The sequence below is a fragment of the Herpailurus yagouaroundi genome, unplaced genomic scaffold (assembly GCF_014898765.1).
Source record: "Herpailurus yagouaroundi ecotype Mexico unplaced genomic scaffold, PumYag 192, whole genome shotgun sequence".
In the NCBI taxonomy this organism is placed as follows: Eukaryota; Metazoa; Chordata; class Mammalia; order Carnivora; family Felidae; genus Herpailurus; species Herpailurus yagouaroundi.
In genome coordinates this window covers 19,559,638-19,577,582 of record NW_024412423.1, presented here as the reverse complement: position 1 = coordinate 19,577,582, position 17,945 = coordinate 19,559,638, and the positions used below count along the sequence as shown (strand labels likewise).

Genomic DNA, 17,945 nt, shown 5'->3' with positions numbered 1-17,945 from the left:
TATTCTATTCTATTCTATTCTATTCTATTCTATTCTATTCTATTCTATTCTATTCTATTCTTTCTTTAGTAGGCTTCATGCCCAGCACAGAGCCCAACATGAGGCTTGAAGTCATGACCCAGAGATCAAGACTTGAGCTGAGATCAAGAGTCAGATGCTTAATTGATTGAGCCACCCAGGCACTCCAAAACCAAAGTAATCTAAAAAACTTATTCTCCATAAAGTTTCAGGGCTATGACGTTTTACAAGAGCATCCTACTACCTTCCAAAGAACAGACACTCTTTCCTTAAATGTGTTACTCTGGAAAATTAAAAAAAAAAAAAAAAAAAAAAAAAAGGAGGAAACATCACCCAACCTAATGTTGCTATAATTTTGAAATTTGGAATATGGACTGTTCATAAAAAGAAAATATGGGCCAGTTTCACTTCTAAACATGGATGCCAAACACCCAAATAAAATATTACCTAACCAAATCCAAAAAAGTATTAAGAATATATCATAATAAAATATTTAAAAATGGTTCAAAGTCAGAAAATCTCTCAATGTAATTCACTACATTAATGGATTATGGAAGAAGTTACTACTGCTCAACATCTCTCTGTTGTCCTTTGCCTCCTGGGAATACCATTAAACTTCCCAGCCACCTTAAAATACGTGGGACCAGGTGACTAGTCCTCATCAACGGAATGAGAGGAGTAGTGATATGTGTCCTCTCTTGCCATCATAGAGAACTCGCTGAAGGACTTAGGTCCTAGCAGTTGGGGAAGCAACTGGCTAGAAAGAGCCTGGGTTCCTGAACAACTAAGTGAAGGAGAGCCTAATATCTTCCCAACACCTTTGACTGTGTCTTGAGTGATAAATAAATAGCATTATTGGTTTAAGTCACTGAAACATTGGGGCTGTTACAGTAGCTAAGATTATACACTCTAATAATACATTGAAAACTGGTATGGGGAAGACGATTATCTCCCCAGATGATTATCTCCCCAGACACAGAGAGATCATTTGACAAAGTTCAATGCTAATTTGTGTTAAAAACAAAAACAAGGGGCACCTGGCTGCCTCAGTTGGAGGAGCATGCAACTCTTGATCTCGGGTTTGTGAGTTCAAGCACCACACTGGGTATAGAGACTACTAAAAAATAAATACCTTAAACAAAACAAGAACCAGCTTTTGGGAGCTGAAACAGAATTAGGAGACCAAACCCCTGTCTTCCCCACTACCCTCTTTCCTTCATCGCTTGATTATTCATTACTTTAGCCCCATATTGATGCATTTTCTTACAAAATTTTTCATTGGAAACTAATGCATGAATTTTATCTATTTTCCTTGATATCTCAGATCCTAAGGAAAGGGATACAAACCTATAGCTAACATCATACTTAATAGAGAAACTACATATATTCTTTTTAAGAAATGGAGCAAGACAAGGATTCCAGCTATCCCCACCAACATATAATAGAATTATAGAAAAATTAACCACTACAAGGAAATAATAAGAAGTAAAACCAAGTATAAAATTGGAAGGAACGAGTCAAAAGTTGTCAGTGTTTGCAACTGGTATAGTTATTTCACACAAAACTCTCAAGAGAATCCACAGAAAAACTATTAGAATTAATAGGAGTTCAAAAAGATAGCTGGATATGAGACTAACTTAAAAACAACTGACTACACTTCTTCACACCAACAGTAACCAACTAAAGAGAGAGAGACAGAGAGAGAGAGAGAGAGAGAGAGTGTGTGTGTGTGTGTGAGAGAAAGAGAGACAGAGAGAGAGAGAGAGAGAAGATATGTAACAGTGTAACCTATAACAATGTGAAAAAGATAAAAAAAACACACTTATAATAGTAATATTATTGAATCTAGGAATTTTTGTTTCTTAAGAGAGAGCAAAAGAGCAGGAGCGGGTGAAAGGATAGAGGGAGAGAGAGGGAATTTTAAGCAGGCTTCACACTCCGTATGGAGCCTAACATGGGACTCGATCCCACAACTCTGGGAATATGACCTGAGCAATCCCACAATCCTGGGATTATGACCTGAGCCGAAATCAAGAGTTGGACACTCAAGTGACTGAACCACCCAGGCACCTCTCTAGGAATTATCTTAATAAAGAATGTATAACAGACTTGTGGAGAAAATTTGAAAAACGGTATTAAAGTATATAAAAGAAACATGAATAAATGCAGAGGTAGACCATACTCACAAGTGAGATGGCATGACACTAAAAGGTGTCAATTCTTTCCAGATGAACCTATGATTTCAATTAATTTCTAATCAAAATTTCAGAAAGACTTCTGTGAACTTTACAGACAGATTTTAAAATATTTATTAAAGAATAAATCCATGACAAGCTACGAAAAGTTTGAAAAAGAACAAAAAGGTAGATATTAAGATATATTACAAAGCCATAATAAAAACAAAATCCAACTGGGTTAAAGATGTAAATGTAGAAGAATAACCAAAGTTAGTAGGAGAAAATATAGAAAAACTTTTTGATCTTCAGGTAGGTAAGGATTTTTAAAATAAGATGCAAATAGCTCAAGCTAAAAGGAGAAAGATGATGGATGTGACTACACAAAGTTTAAAGATTTATGTTAAAAAAAAAAAAAAAGAAGAAGAAGAAGAAGATGACAATGGACCTAAACGTAAAAGCTGAAACGATAAAGGTCTTAGATGAAAACATAGGAGTGACCCCTTACAACTTTGAGTTAGGCAAGAATTTCTTAGATATGACACAAAAACACAACAGGTAAGAGAGAAGATTGATCAGTTGGATATCAACAAAATTGAACACCATCAAGAAAGTGAAAAGATAACTCACAGAATGGGAGAAACTATTTGCAACTGATACATCTGAGAAAGGATAAATATCAAGAATATATAAATAACTTACAATTCTATGATAAAAAACAAAGAATCCAACTTTAAAAATAGATCTGAATAGGGGCACCTAGGTGGCTCAGTTGAGCGACCAACTCTTGATTTTGGCTCAGGTCATGATCTCACGGTTCGTGAATTCAAGCTCCACCTCAAGCTCTGCCCTGATGGTGCAGAGCCTACTTGGGATTCTCTCTGTCCCCATCTCTCTCTGCCTCTCCCACTTGCGCGCTCTCTCTCTCTCTCTCTCTCTCTCAAAATAAATAAATAAATACACATTAAAAAAATAGATCTGAATAGACATTTCTCCAAAGCAGATACAGATATACAAGTGGTTAGTAAGCGCATGAAAATATGTTCAAAATCATTAACCATCAGGGAAGCATAAATCAAAACCACAATGAGCTACAACTTCACACCTGCTAGGTTGGCTATAACCAAAATGACAGACAAGTGTTGGTGAGGATGTGAAGAAAATGGAACCCTCATGCATTGCAGGTAAGACCGTAAAATGTTGCAGCTGTTTTAGAAAACCATTTGGGACTTCCTCAAAAATTTAAACATAGAGATACCATATGATCCAGCCATTCCACTTCTAGGTATATATCCAAAAGAAACGGAAATATGTGTTCACACAAAAACTGTACATGAATGTTCACAAAAGCATTATTTATAATAGCCAAAAAGTAAAAACAACCTAAGTGTGCACCAACTGATAAACAGATAAACCAAAAACAGTATACCCACATGAGGGAATATTATTGGGCAATAAAAAGGAACAAATTACTGCTATAGGCTATAATGTGGATAAATCTACACTACATTATGCTAAGTGAAAGAAGCCAGTCACGACAAAAACATACTGTAGAACCCCATTTATATGAAATGTTCAGAAACAGGCAAATACAGACAGGAAGTAGATTAGTGCTTGCCTAGGGCTTGGGAGGAGCATATTGAGGGAAACTGGAGGGTGACTGCTAATGGAGTAATAAAAAATTCTAAAATTAGATCATGATGATAGTTACCCACTCTGTAAATGTACCATAAACCAATGAGTTCACTTTAAATAGGTGGATTTTGTGGTATAAAAATTATATCTCAATAAAGTTAATAATAAAAAGGAGACCATATGTGAGATTAACAGATGGGAGACAAGACTAGGGGAAGACTTAAAACATCCACATCTGACAAAGGACTAACACTTTAACATGTAAGGATACCAATACAGAAGGAACCATAAGAGACTCTTAAATACAGAGAACAAACTGAGGGTTGCTGGAGGGGTGCTGGGTGGGGGGATGGGCTAAATAGGTGATGGGCATTAAGGAGGGCACTTGTTGGGAGGAGCACTGGGTGTTGTATACAAGTGATGAATCACTAAATTCTACTCCTGAAACCATTTATTATACTATATGTTAACTAACTTGGTTTTAAATAAAATAAACAACAATACATAAAACAACAACAAAAAAATAAGGAACAAAATGCAAACCCCATATAGAAAAATATCAGAAATCTGAAAGAAAAGAAGGGCAAATTAGATGGATAGACAGTTCACAAATGACAAAACAATATGATGAGATGCTCAATTAAAACAGAAATGGAGTACTGCTTTAACCTAGTAGTTTGACAAAAATTAGTAAATTAAATAATAGTAAGTGCCAGCAGCTGTTGGAAAAGTGACTTTTTATGCACTCCTGGTGGGAGGAAACCAATGAAGTCGTTCTGCAGCACAAAGTAGCAGTTTTTATTAAAAGACATCAGTCTTTTACCAACAGTTCCATATCTGTCTGTCTATCAAAAAAATTCTTGCACAAGGCCACAGGGAGATACTCAAAAGGACGTTTGGTGCAGAACTGTTCATGCAAGCAAGGGCTTACAGGCCACCGATGTCTACCCCCAGGAGGCTATTAGGTACTCGTGGTGTATACTTTTCATATAAAACTATGCAACAGCCAGGAGTAATGAATTAGACTTACATACAGCATTATGGTTCGACTCAAAAACATAATGTGGAAGGGAAAAAAGAAATAGTATGAGATTTATAGCATAATAGTATTTAGTTAAGTGCAACAAAAGCAAAACATGACATATGTTTCAAAGATATATGTGTTCTAAGACGATACAATGAAATGTACTTTGGAAGAACGAACAAATACGCCAGCATGGCCTCCTGTCTGTGTGCGCATGGGGAGGAGGGTGTTGAGAGAGAAATGGAGTATAAAGGGAGGAAATAACAAAGTGAAATAAAATGAGAGACTCAAAATGGACCAAGGATTATAGTATGCCATGAACTAAGATATATGAGCAATTAAATTTGTGAGACCTGAGATACTAAGAAAAATAAAATCCCATGCATTACTTTTCAGTGAAAAATTTAAGAAAGTCCATCACATGTTGGAGGCTAACTCAATGAAACATAAAACTACGGAGAAAAGAAGGTAGTGGGAAAGCCAGAGGCTTGCTTGGTCTCCAGCTGAGTAATTCAGTTTCCAGGGAAGAAAAAACACAGGGTGGTAGAAAGGTAGTGGATGTTGTCCCCACTACACCACCTCCTCCCCCTGCAGACAGGAGACAGGGGAGCAAAAGGAGAGAACCATCCACTACAGCTGAACTTTAGTTAACAGAAGGGAGAGAACAGAACATTATGGAATTCAGAAGAAAAGGAATAACTGATTGAATCCAAGAATTGATTTTTTTGACTCATGATAAAGGCAGCGTTTTCTAAAAGCAATGAATACTCAACACCGCCCTGGAGCAAGGCAGGAGAAGACCTCCATGCTTTAAAAATCAAGACCTTATGGGGGCGCCTGGGTGGCTCAGTTCATTAAGCGACAGACTTCGGCTCAGGTCATGATCTTGCAGTCAGTGAGCTTGAGCCCCATGTGGGGCTCTGTGCTGACAGCTTAGAGCCTGGATTCTGCTTCAGATTCTGTGAGTGTCTCTCTGTCTGTCTCCCCTCCCCCACTCGTGCTCTCTCTCTCCCTCTCAAAAATAAATAAATGTTAAAAAAAAATTAAAAAAAAATCAGGACCTTATGCCATCTTTTGTCAAATTCGGATGGCTATTTTCAAAGTTAAGATTATTCAAGTTTTGTTTTAGTAATGGGTCTTATGATCAGATCCATGTGATTAGGCTGAATTCATTTTTATTGAGACAAACGCTGATTAAAAGAGGGTTCATGGTACTGGCTACAAAAACCGTCATCATTCGAATATAAGTCAAGTAAGCCACTTGACTTTCAACACTTAGTGCCTTCTACAGTGTATGCTTGTCCCACATAACTGGCTTTCTGGGATATACATATATACACACACATACATACACATACATACGTACATACCCTAGATATATTCCTTCTTTTGTCTTGCCTTTTTCACTTACCCCTGGGGACATTACACATCTCACCGCCCCCCCCCCCCATGTCTTCCCAGTGGTTGTGTCCACAGCCTTGAGGTGGAGCCCAGTTCCCGCACCCCACGATCAACTTAGCGTTAACGGGACGAGAGCACTCATCTTTCACCCTTCTGCGGGCAGATGCAGTGGACAGAAAGTTTCCTGGTCTAGGAAGGACTCAGTCCCTGAGTGCACCCATCCCCGACCATTATCGCCAGCCCCAGGGTTGGAGCGAGCCCCTGTCTTCTCACGAACAGAGCGTTGGGGAGAGGGTGACGGCCTGGCCTAGCTGATGTCCATGCCTATGACCAAGAGAGGCGAGCTGCAAGCCTGCCAGTTCAGGGAACGGCTGGAAGGCACCCCAGGTGCGCCCAAGTGCACCCTATCTGTAAAACGTAGAAAGGCAAACTACAGGAGGAGTGGAGCTGAGTGGGGAAGAGGAGTCTCCCAGGTACGAAGGGGTAAATTATGAGTTTCTCCCTGCTGAGCTCAGGTGAAGCACTCTGCTCAGCATTTTATACAACCCCCACTTCGATTTTTACTGAAGCCCGGTGGGGGGTGGGGGACCGGTGGCGTCGTACAAAAAGGAAACGTGCGATGGGAACCGTGGCCTGTCTTGCCGAGGTGCGACCTCGGCCCCGGGCTGCCACATCCTTGGTACGCTGCTCTAAGCTCCCTCAGGTGGTCTTCAGCCAGGCCCGGAGGACAAGAGCCCTGCAGGCCCGGGCGCTGCCGCGTCGCCGCCACCCCAGCCCCGCGGCAGGAGCCCCCCGCAAGACCCGCCCGTGCGTCACAGGCCCGCCTGGCGTCCCGCCCGCCGGGTCCGCAAGGAGGAGCCCGCGAGGCGGCCGCCACGGGGCTGCGCTTACCTCGTCTGGCGCGGGTAGGGGCTCCAGCTCCCAGGCTCCTCGCCGACCGCCGCCGTTTTGTGTGTCCCTCGCCCCGACGGCAGCTGCGCCGGCCCGGGCCACGGCCACGGCCACTTTCATTTTCCTCAACAACAGCGGCAGGAAAGCGAAAGCGAAAATGCCGAGAGGCGGGCCCCGGCCGAGCGCGGTGAACGCGGAGCGCGGGCTGGCAGCCAGAGGCGGGGGCTCAGGTCTCGGGCCTGCACGCGGGCGGCCGGGCGGCGTTCGGGCGGGAACCCCGTCCACCTGAGGCGCCGGAGCGAGCCTGGCGCGAACACCTCCGCAGGACGGGGCCCAGGCCGCGTCCGGGCAGCAGGTGGAGAGGCCCGCCGCACGCCGTCGTTCGTCCGCGCGGCCTACTGTGCCTCGGTCCATCGGGGTTGCTTCCCAGGCCGCCCCTTAGCGCCTGCTTCGGCTTCGGGGCTGGTGGCGGCGCTTTGTGGGTTTCTGGCGTCCGGAGGCGGGTTTGGCCTGGGCGACCAGGAGCAAGCCTCTGAGGGGGTCTCGGGTGGGGGCGCTGAGCCAGCTGGGGTCGCCCTGTCCCCAAGCCTGGGCATGCGCACTGGTCCCTCTGCCAAGTTGGCGGCACCGTAGCTTCGAACAGCCTGGTCGTGACCATGAGGTACCAGGCTCCTCATCCTGGGTCAGCGGAGAAATAAAAAGTCAGTGGTATCAAGGAAATGGGGATTCTTCATTTGATTAAGAAAAACTGAACAGGAAGCTTAAGACTTGGACTCCCTGGACTAATTGGTGCCCATCAATACCCAAGGATTTAGAGGCTTATCACTTATTGGCTGTGTGATTTGGGGCAGAGTATTTACTCCCTGTAGGATGAGGATGATAACCATACCTACGTCAGGTTGTAGGACTTAAATGAACCGATGTAAGGGAGAAAATATTTGTTGTTGTTTTTCTGGATGCTTGATAGACATTCTCTAATGTCAGTTGATAAAATTTGGAGATCTCTATGATAATAAGATAGTTTTCAAAGTTTGGACTGTGCTATCATGACTTAGAAGGACTGAGGAGGCACTGCAGTCATTTTGGAAGGCACCTCACACTCAGCCTGACAATTTGCCCCTATAATTATGCCAGTGGACCAAGTTCTCTTAGAGCACCGCTGCAGTTGAAGTTGGACACAAGTCCCCACAGCCCTGTCCTGCATCAGTTACTGAGATCTGAAAATACTTTTTGTAAGCCGTCCTACTTGGAAAATGTTGCTAAGACTCCATACTCCAAACACAGTTTGCCATGTGTTTGTTCATTTTTGTCATAGAGCAGTCTGATAACTGGAACAGAAAAACAGATTAACTGTCTGATTTGCCAGTCGCTTTGGTTTGCCTCTTTGAAATTCAGGCACGTTCCCTGCATGATGGAGGACTTGATTTGTGACTCATGCTGTGGGTTTCTAAGTGTTTGCAGTATTTCCCTCAAGAGCACATGGGGAAGTGAAGCAGGCCAAATGATGATCTTAGAAAAATAAGAGCCCATGTTTCCCCCTCCAGGAGATGATGCTTTTGGTCTGTAGTATGAAGGAAAAGGAAAAAGAAAAAAAAAAAATCAAGGCAAGCCTTGGAGCTCTTCCTTGTGATAGGATAATCATTCTTTTTTTTTTTTTCAACGTTTATTTATTTTTGGGACAGAGAGAGACAGAGCATGAACGGCGGAGGGGCAGAGAGAGAGGGAGACACAGAATCGGAAACAGGCTCCAGGCTCCGAGCCATCAGCCCAGAGCCTGACGCGGGGCTCGAACTCCCGGACCGCGAGATCGTGACCTGGCTGAAGTCGGACGCTTAACCGACTGCGCCACCCAGGCGCCCCAGGATAATCATTCTTGATTCCACGAGAGCAAAGTAGAGGTAAATCTGTTTCTGCATAAAAAGTATGTCTGGGAGATGAGGGTTAGGAAAAGAGAGGCAGAGATCCAAGAAGATAAAGCCAAGTCCTGGTTACCTTTTACAAGATGTTACACATGTGACCAGAGAGGGGCCAAGAGGTAAAAGGCTAGCATATAGTCTATCAGCTTGGTAATTTCCCAGAGTCCAGATTTGGTCTTTGATACTATGGGATATAAAATTTCATCTTTTCAGTGTTCCAGTGTTGATTAAAAATCTATGTTGTAGAAAATCAGAATGCCAACTTACTGATTTCATTCACTGTTTGCTAAACTGTATGCTAAGTACATTACATGCATTGCTTCATTTAATTCTCCCTGTAATGGTGCAGTATATTGTGATATTTTTTTCAGCTGAGCTACAAAAGATGAAGGAAATTCCCAAGCTTAGCAAGTACAGTATATAAGTGTTCAAATAAAGGCCATGTGATTCCAAAACCTGGAGCTTAACCATTACTGTTAGATGCAAAGCAGTCAGGAACATGAGACTGGTGACTGCACTCTCTTCTTGTAACTGTTCAATTTGGAACCTAATTGTTGGAAGGTGGCTTGGTGAGCTTGAAGTCAGAATCAGAAGAGTGAATTGTCTGACTTATCAGCCTTGGACAGCGTGGTGCATCTTCCTCCACATCAGAGGTCAAACAAGCTGCTGTGAGGACAGGCCACTCGCTCCCGCTGTCCTGGCCAGCACTTCTCTTGGAGATGGTGGCTGGTGGACAGCCCCATCTGTATTACCTAATTTCTCCTTATTATGCCACCTGGGCTGTCCCTCCTCAGATGAACGTATTTCTTTTTTAGGTAGAGCAAGGCCTTACTAAGTGACAGTACTGTTAGGCCTTGTAGGTCCTGGAGCCCTTATTTCTCTTTAAGGGGGCATTTTGTATATTTTTGCTTTGATTGGTTTGATTTATAATTTAACTTTCAAAGCGCAACTTTGTATCCCAACTCTTGGGGGGCAACTCACTTTCTTTTCCTTCCTACCTCCCTAACCTTCTAACTCTAGAATAAAATCTTGTGCTACAGTAAGTTTTGCAACAAGCACATTATCCAGGCCTGCAGTGCTCATCAGCGAAGACCCAAAATCCAAGTCCAAGGCCAGCCCTCAGAGATTTTACCATGGGCGAAGGGTGGGAGTAGACGTGAGGAAAGATCATGCAACACAGCTGGATAACAATACAAAGAGAAAGAAATAGAATTCGCTGGTAGTAAATAAAACACTTGGAGTGACTCAGATAAAAAGGAAAAAATATATATCAACTAACCCTTTTAGATACTTCCGTTATTCAACAAATATTTTGTTGCAACTACAAAATGCAACCACTTTGCTAATGCTGGCAATGCAATAATGAGCAAAAATACACATAGTCTCTGCTATCAGAAAACACACTTTATAGTGAAGTAGTCAATCAGATAATTAGTCAAATTTAGAATACCATCCTAAATGCTGCAAAAGTGCATTTAATTCACTTATGAGAGAGAATGACAAAGGATTTGGATTTGTGTGAGGGTCAAAGAAGGCAGAAAGAAATGATATTTGAACTGGTAGCAAAGGAATGAGGGTTAGTTAACTGAGTAAAGGGGCATAGGGTTGGAGAAGAGATGACTGGGAGAGGGAACAACATATGCAAGGGTCCAGAGGCAGGAAAGAACTTGGAACATTTGGGGAACTGGAAGCAGGTTAGATTGTCTATCTGATATCTATCAGATATCTATCTGATGCTCAGAGGGAGCAGAGAGAGGAAGGACAACTCAAGTCCACAGGAGGCTAAAGCTGTAACAGGGCCTTGAAGGTCATGCTAAGGACTTAGGTCCTTATCCTATGATCACTGATGTTGTTTAAGCAGATCTGATTTGTATTTTTTTTTTGTTTTTATTTATCTATTTTAAGAGAGACAGAGTGAGTGGGAGAGGGGCAGAGATAGAGGGAGAGGGAGAATCCCAAGCAGGCTCCACACTGCCAGTGCAGAGCCTAATGCAGGGCTCCATCTCACAAAACTGAGATCATGATCTGAGCTGAAACCAAGAGTTGGAAGTTTAACCAATTGAGCCACCCAGGTACCCTGATTTCTATTTTTAAAAGGCTGTTCTGGGGGCGCCTGGGTGGCTCAGTCGGTTAAGCATCCACTTTGGTTCAGGTCATGATCTCACGGTCCATGGGTTCGAGCCCCATGTGGGGCTCTGTGCTGACAGCTCAGAGCCTGGAGCCTGCTTTGGATTATGTGTCTGCCTCTCTTTCTCCCCCTCCCCTGCTCACAGTCTCTCTCTCTCTCTCTCTCTCTCTCTCAAAAATAAACATTAAAAAAAAAAAGAAAAGAAATGAAAAGAAAGATGGCCACCAGATGGGAGCAAGATGATGGTGGTAGTGGTGAAGGAGATAGAAATGGACAGAATGAAGGATACTTAGGAGGTAAAATGGTTAGGAACTTGCCAGTAGATTGGGTCTTAGAGATAGGGATAAGAGTCATGACTCCCAGGATGCATAATTGAGTGAATGATTGTGGTAGCTGTATACCTATACAGATCACTCTTCCAGAGAATCTTCTATCAAGAACATAGCTGAGAGCCACTGGTCGCCACACCTTTATTTATTTATTAAAAAAATTTTTTTTTTAATGTTTATTTATTTATGAGACAGAGAGAGACAGAGCATGAACAGGGGAGGGTCAGAGAGAGAGGGAGACTCAGAATCTGAAGCAAGCTCCAGGCTCTGAGCTGTCAGCACAGAGCCCAACGCGGGGCTCAAACTCACCGACCGTGAGATCATGACCTAAGCCGAAGTCAGACGCTTAACCGACTGAGCCACCCAGGCACCTGGGCCGCCACACCTTTAGATGTGCTGCAACATTCACACAAGGCTACACGCTCTCTGGCTGCTCCTAGCCAATGAATGAACACAGTGGGGGTACCAGAGCCAGGCCATTTCTGCCCAAGGTGGGCCTCCTCTAACAGGCAATCTGTACTGCGGGAATTTCCATCAGTGTGGTCAATAATTTCTCAGAACTCATCTGCAGTTTGAAGCTCTTGCTGCCCAATCTTCCTTCCTTCCCTTTCCCTTTTCACAGGAGACAGACCTGCGTCGTAATCTGAGTCTGACTATTCCTGTTCGTTCTCCCCTTCACCCTTCATAAACATGTTTCTCAATAAGTTCTTGCATGTTGAATCCCATCTTGGCATATGCTCTAGGAGGACCTGAACTGACACAATGACCCCTTTCTTTGAGCTGGAGAACTGTGTTAAAGGGTCACATTTTGCAGGGCTTTGATTCTGCCTATCTTGGATGAGGTGTCAGGTGGGCAGGGAATTTCCATGTCTGCTTTCCTACTGCTGAGATGTGTTTGTGCTTTGCTACTGAACTATCCAACTATGTCCTCTGTGTGAGCTCGTGTCTGGTCTTCTTTGTAAAATGCTTGTTCCATGGACAGTCTCCAAACCTTAGTTTAGAACTCAAAACTAAAACTGTTTGCCACTGGAAAAATACAACCTACCACTAGCAAAAATATCCTTTAAATTTCTTATGGAGGAGGAAAAAGTAAACAAATAGAAAGCGAGTGGGCAATTGTTCTTAAACAGTTAAAGGTGAACATTTTTGCTTTGGGTGGCCCTGGTTTCCTGTGAAAATGTAGTCTTTCATAAGTGTTCCTAAAGGAAAGTACTTACATATTTGGCAACACCGATGGAAATCTGTCTTTCAGTGAGGAAAAGAAGCTGGTACTCCGAAAGGCACTCTTACTTTGATGTCTGTCTCCCTGAGCAAGGTGCCCTTCGAGAGCTGGCTGCCAGAGGATGACCCTGTCATGAAGACTGCAGTCCCCAGTAGCTTGCAGGAGTAAAGAGTGATAGGACAGATATGTTCAAGTCCAACATTGGTTCATCCTGCTCACCTCAGGCTTGAACAGAAATCATGACTACAATATGAGTATTTGAACACTGAGCTCTCTGATAAGTCAATGTTTCCTTCACTAAGTACAGACCCCAGACAGCCCATACCCATCTCATTGTGAAGTGTGGAGGCTGATAGTAGATGAGATTACCTTTTCTCTTCTCCTCCTCCTTCTTCCTCTTCCTCCTCCTCCTCTTCCCCATCTCCTTCTTCCTTTTTTTGTTATTTTTTAATGTTTTATTTTATTTTTGAGACAGAGAGAGACAGAGCATGAACAGGGGAGGGGCAGAGAGAGACACACACACACAGTCCGAAGCAGGCTCCAGGCTCTGAGCTGTCAGCACAGAGCCCGACGCAGGGCTCGAACTCATGGATGGTGACATCACAACCTGAGCTGAAGTTGGGTGCCTAACCGACTGAGCCACCCAGGCACCCCATCCTTCTTCCTTTTTTTAAACCAAGCTTTCAAGAAGCCTAGATACCATTAGTTTGCTTGGACTAAAAAGAGGAAGAAGCAGGTGTGGGCATCATGAAGTATGTTTTCCTGAGGGCTCTGGCTTTCATTAAGGGATGAATGGGTAAAACTATTTCTCCCGAAGGTAGTTATAATTTCCCACATGGAACCAAACTGAATTAATAAGGACTATTTGTAGAGCTAATGATTGCTTTAGGGAGGTCTGGAGGAATAACAGTATTATTATCGTCGACACAAATTTATTATTGTTGAGCACTTTACATGTTATGATCTAATTTAATTCTTTAAAAACTCCCGTGAGATAGATCATCTGTTCTATTATAGAGGAGGAAACCGAGTCTCAGAAAGATTAAGTGACTTGCCTAAAGTAATAGAGCTAGTAATGGGAGAAACCTACTTTTGGGCCTGTTGGACCGCACATCTGCTCCAGCAGTGTCCCACTGTGGGCACTTAGCCAATATGCTCCAGTGCCGCCCAAGAAGAGGATGTGTTTGAGCTGAACCTAGAACATGGGTAGGACTGGGAAATCAGAGATAAGGATGGATGCAGGAATGTGAAGGAAAAATGCAAAACTGGAAGTGTGTTATTTCAAGAATCAAAATACACTAAAAAATAGGTGATGGTTTGGGAGAGGGTTGGGGGGTGGTTAAAAAATGCTGAAAAGTACAAAGAAGAAAAAAATTCCTCTTTATTGTCATCTTGCATATTTACTTCCAGTTTTATTTTTTAACTAAAACCACTTCAAAACTTATACATGCTCATTATAAGAAATGCAAACACTATACAAAGTATAATAAATGCCTGAAAAGCTTCCCTAAATCTTACCATCTAAAACATTGCTATTAATATTAGAAAAATATTCTATGCATTTCTTTGCATTTAAACAGAGAGGAGGATGGGTAGGTAAAAATGATATTTCAATATTGTTTTCATTGATGAAAAGACTATCCTTTCCCCCTTGAATTATCTTGGAACTTTCTTTGCAAATCACCTTCTTGACCACATATGTGAAGGTTTATTTCTGGACCCTCTATTCTGTTTTGTCTCTACGTCTGTCATTCTGCCAGTACCACACTATTTTGATTACTGTGGCTTCTTCCTTCTCAACTGGCTACCTTTTGTTTCTTTTTCTTGCCTAATTGCTATGGCCAGAAGTTCCAATACAATTCCAGGAGTAGCAAGTGGCTTCCTTGTCTTGTTCCTGATCTTAGGGAGAGAGCTTTGTTTCAACAGTGAGTATAATGTTAACTATAGGGTTTTCACAGGTGTCATTTATCATGTTGAGGAAGTTCCCTTCTATTTCTAGTTTGATGAGTGTCTTTTATCATGAAAGTAGGTTGAATATTGTCAAATAATTTTCTGCATCAATTGATACGACCTTTATTTAAACCTTCATTTTATTCATGTGCTGTATTACATTATTAATATTTTTACATTGAGCTATATTTGTGTTCCTGGGATAGACCCCACAGGGTCACAATATATAATCCTCCTAGTATGCTGCTGGATTTGGTTTGTTGGTATTTTATGGAATATTTTACATTTATGCTCATAAGGGATATTGATGTATAGTTTTCTTTTCTTTTGAAGTCTTCATCTGGGTTTGGTCTCAGGGTAATGCTGGCCTCATAGAATGAGTCAGGAAGTATTTTCTCCTCTTCTATTTTTGTGAAGAATTTGAGAAGGACTGGTATTAATTCTTCTTTAAATGTTTGGTAGAACCATCTGGTTCACCATTTCTTTTTGGGGGAGGTTTTTGATTATTAATTCAATCTCTCTACTTCAGTTTGTTTGGATTTTCTGTTTCTTCCTGAGTCATTTTTGGTAATCTTTGTGTTTCTAGGAATTTATACAGTTCATCTACATTGTCGAATTTATTGGCATACAGTTGTTGATAGTATTCTCTTATAATCATTATTTCTGTAGGGTTGGCAACAATTTCCTCATTTTCATTGATTAATGTCTTTTATATTTACTTAGGTTGTTCACTTTATCCATGTGCTGTATTCCTTCATGTGGATTTGAGTTGCTGTCTAGTATTCTTTCATTTCAGCCTGAAGGGCTCTCTGTAACATTTCTCATAGGGCAGGCCTCACTTCTTTCAGTGATTAGCCCCATTATCCACTTTCTCCATTTCATCTATTTGTTTTCTATAGCAGTTGCAAAAATCTTTGAAGAGGGAAATAGAGGCATTCATCCAGTCTGCTGTTGCCCAGACTTGGGAGGATTAGACTTCCAGATGTTAATGAATTTTTAGTATGGCTAAAGAGTTTAGGGGTTATTATGTTGTATTACAATGGTTAGAATGTAGATACAATGTTCTACATTGTATACAGTGTTAGAATTTTCTACTTCCTTTCACCAATTTTTAAAGTGTGCTGTATATCATGCTGCTTTCTTGTTTGGTTAATGACATTTGGAATTTTCAGAATTATTTTGTTCCTAATCAAACGTTACATGGTAATTAAATGTTTCCAAGCTCTTCGGTAGACAAGCCCTGGGGAATGATGCTACCATTGCATGCACTTAGTACTGTATCCTTGATGCGTGCAGCCTATTCCCACACCCCCACACATTCATGAGAAGAGCTTCTCATATGAGACTTCCTCTGAAGTAAAAAGAGCTAATCCGGTGCCTGGCTGCTGCCCTTTGGCTGGCCCAGCAGAGAGATGATGTTCCAGTGTCTCTGACAGATTCTTGAGCAACTATACTTGAGTTAAGTCTCTTCTTCCCAAGGTGAGACTTTCTGGGGTGGGTCCTTCTGAGACTCCAGGAAGACATGTGACTTCTGAGAAACCTCTCATTTTGTCATCCTATATCAATTTCATGGGCTTTTTATAAGGATCAAATGAGAAAACAGGTGTATAGGCATACCTCGAGATACTGCAGGTTTGGTCAGACCCCTGCAATAAAGCAAATATCACAAAAAAGCAAGTCAAATGAATTTTTTGGTTTCTTGGTACATAATAAGAGTTATGTTTACACTGTAGTCTATTAAGTTTGCAATAGAATTATATGTAAAAAAAATGTTCACACCTTAATTTAAAAATACTTTGTTGCTGTGGAGCCTGGATGGCTCAGTCGGTTAGGCATTCAACTTCAGCTCAGGTCATGATCTCACAGTTCGTGAGTTCCAGCCCCACATCGGGCTCGCTGCTGACAGCAGAGTCTGCTTTGGATCCTCTGTCCCCCTCTCTCTCTGCCCCTTCCCTGCTTGTGCACATGCTCTCTGGCTCTCAAAAATAAAAAATAAACATTAAAAAAATACTTCGCTGCTAAAAAACTGCTATCCATTGTCTGAGCTTTCAGCCAATCACAGACAGCAGCTGACTGATCAGGATGGAGGCTATTGTAGGTTGGGGAGCTGTGGCAATTTCTTAAAGTAGGACAACAATGAAGTCTGCCGCATTCAGTGACTCTTCCTTCCCATACTGTTTCTCTGCAGCACGTGATGCTGTTTGATAGCATTTTACCCACAAAACTTCTTTTGAAATTGGAGTCCATTCTCTCAAACCCTGCTGCTGCTTGATTGACTAAGTTTAAATCGTATTCTAAATCCTTCGTTGTCATTTCAACAATCTTCAGCTTCATGGCATCTTCCCCAGGAGTACATTCCATCTCAAGAAACCACTTTCTTTGTTCATCACCAAGAAGCAACTCCTCATCCATCAAGTTTTACCAGGAGATGGTAGAAATTCAGTCATACTTTCAGGCTCCACACCTGATTCTAGTTCTCTTGCTATTTCCACCACAGCTGCTGTTACTTCCTCTGCTGACATCTTGAACCTTCAATTTGTAAAAAGCACAACAAAGTGAAGTTCAATAAAACAAGATATGCCTGCATTTTTCCAACCTGATTTTAGGGCAATGGCACACAACCTCAGGTACTGCTAATACTGTGTTGCGTCCAGCCTCCATCAACCTAAAAACCCTTTAGGAAAAGCAATTAAATGATAAACATTTAGGGGAAAGATTTCTTGTGCTACTTACTTCTTGACAGAGAACAGGGCCCTCTGCCCGACTTCATTCACCATCACTTCGACTAGGTGTTAAGTAGAATAATTCTCTTTGGCAAACATCAGCTCTTCTGGAATTTATGAGAATGTTTAGGGAACTCTGAGAGAGAGGAGCTATTGCCAAGAATAAGAAAGATCATAGGTTTACTCTTGCTTTCATCTTTATCTGTGGTAGAAAAGTTATTATTTTTAAAATTTGAATTGTTCATTGACTTTGTTTTGTCCTTTGTATTTCTGTGGCGATCCTGGTTTCTAATTCTTATGGGCTTTAACTGAGCACCAATTGTCCCTGTGACTTCAGATGATGCACCCCTCTCTCCTTGAGAGGAGGTACCTGGTCAGGATAACTTGCTTAGTATTCCCAAAGCCATTGCTCTGATGGAAACAAGTCCAGCAGGCCCAGACAGAGGGCTTGGATTTTCAGATACTTGGCTCAGTCCTAGAAGCAGTGACATGGGCTATTGCCTGGCCAAAGGAAGAGCTCTAAGCATTCAGGTA

General features: G+C 42.0%; 1 protein-coding gene across 1 annotated transcript in view; it reads right to left on the bottom strand.

Moving 5' to 3' along the window:
- The window catches only part of LOC121010850 (translation initiation factor IF-2-like), a 44,330-nt gene extending 36,773 nt beyond the window's left edge, over positions 1 to 7,557 (bottom strand). The window contains exon 1 of the mRNA XM_040444726.1: positions 7,144 to 7,557. Coding sequence (XP_040300660.1) covers positions 7,144 to 7,557 — 414 coding nt within the window. The remainder of the gene's footprint in view (positions 1 to 7,143) is intronic.
- Between the last annotated feature and the right edge of the window lie 10,388 nt (positions 7,558 to 17,945).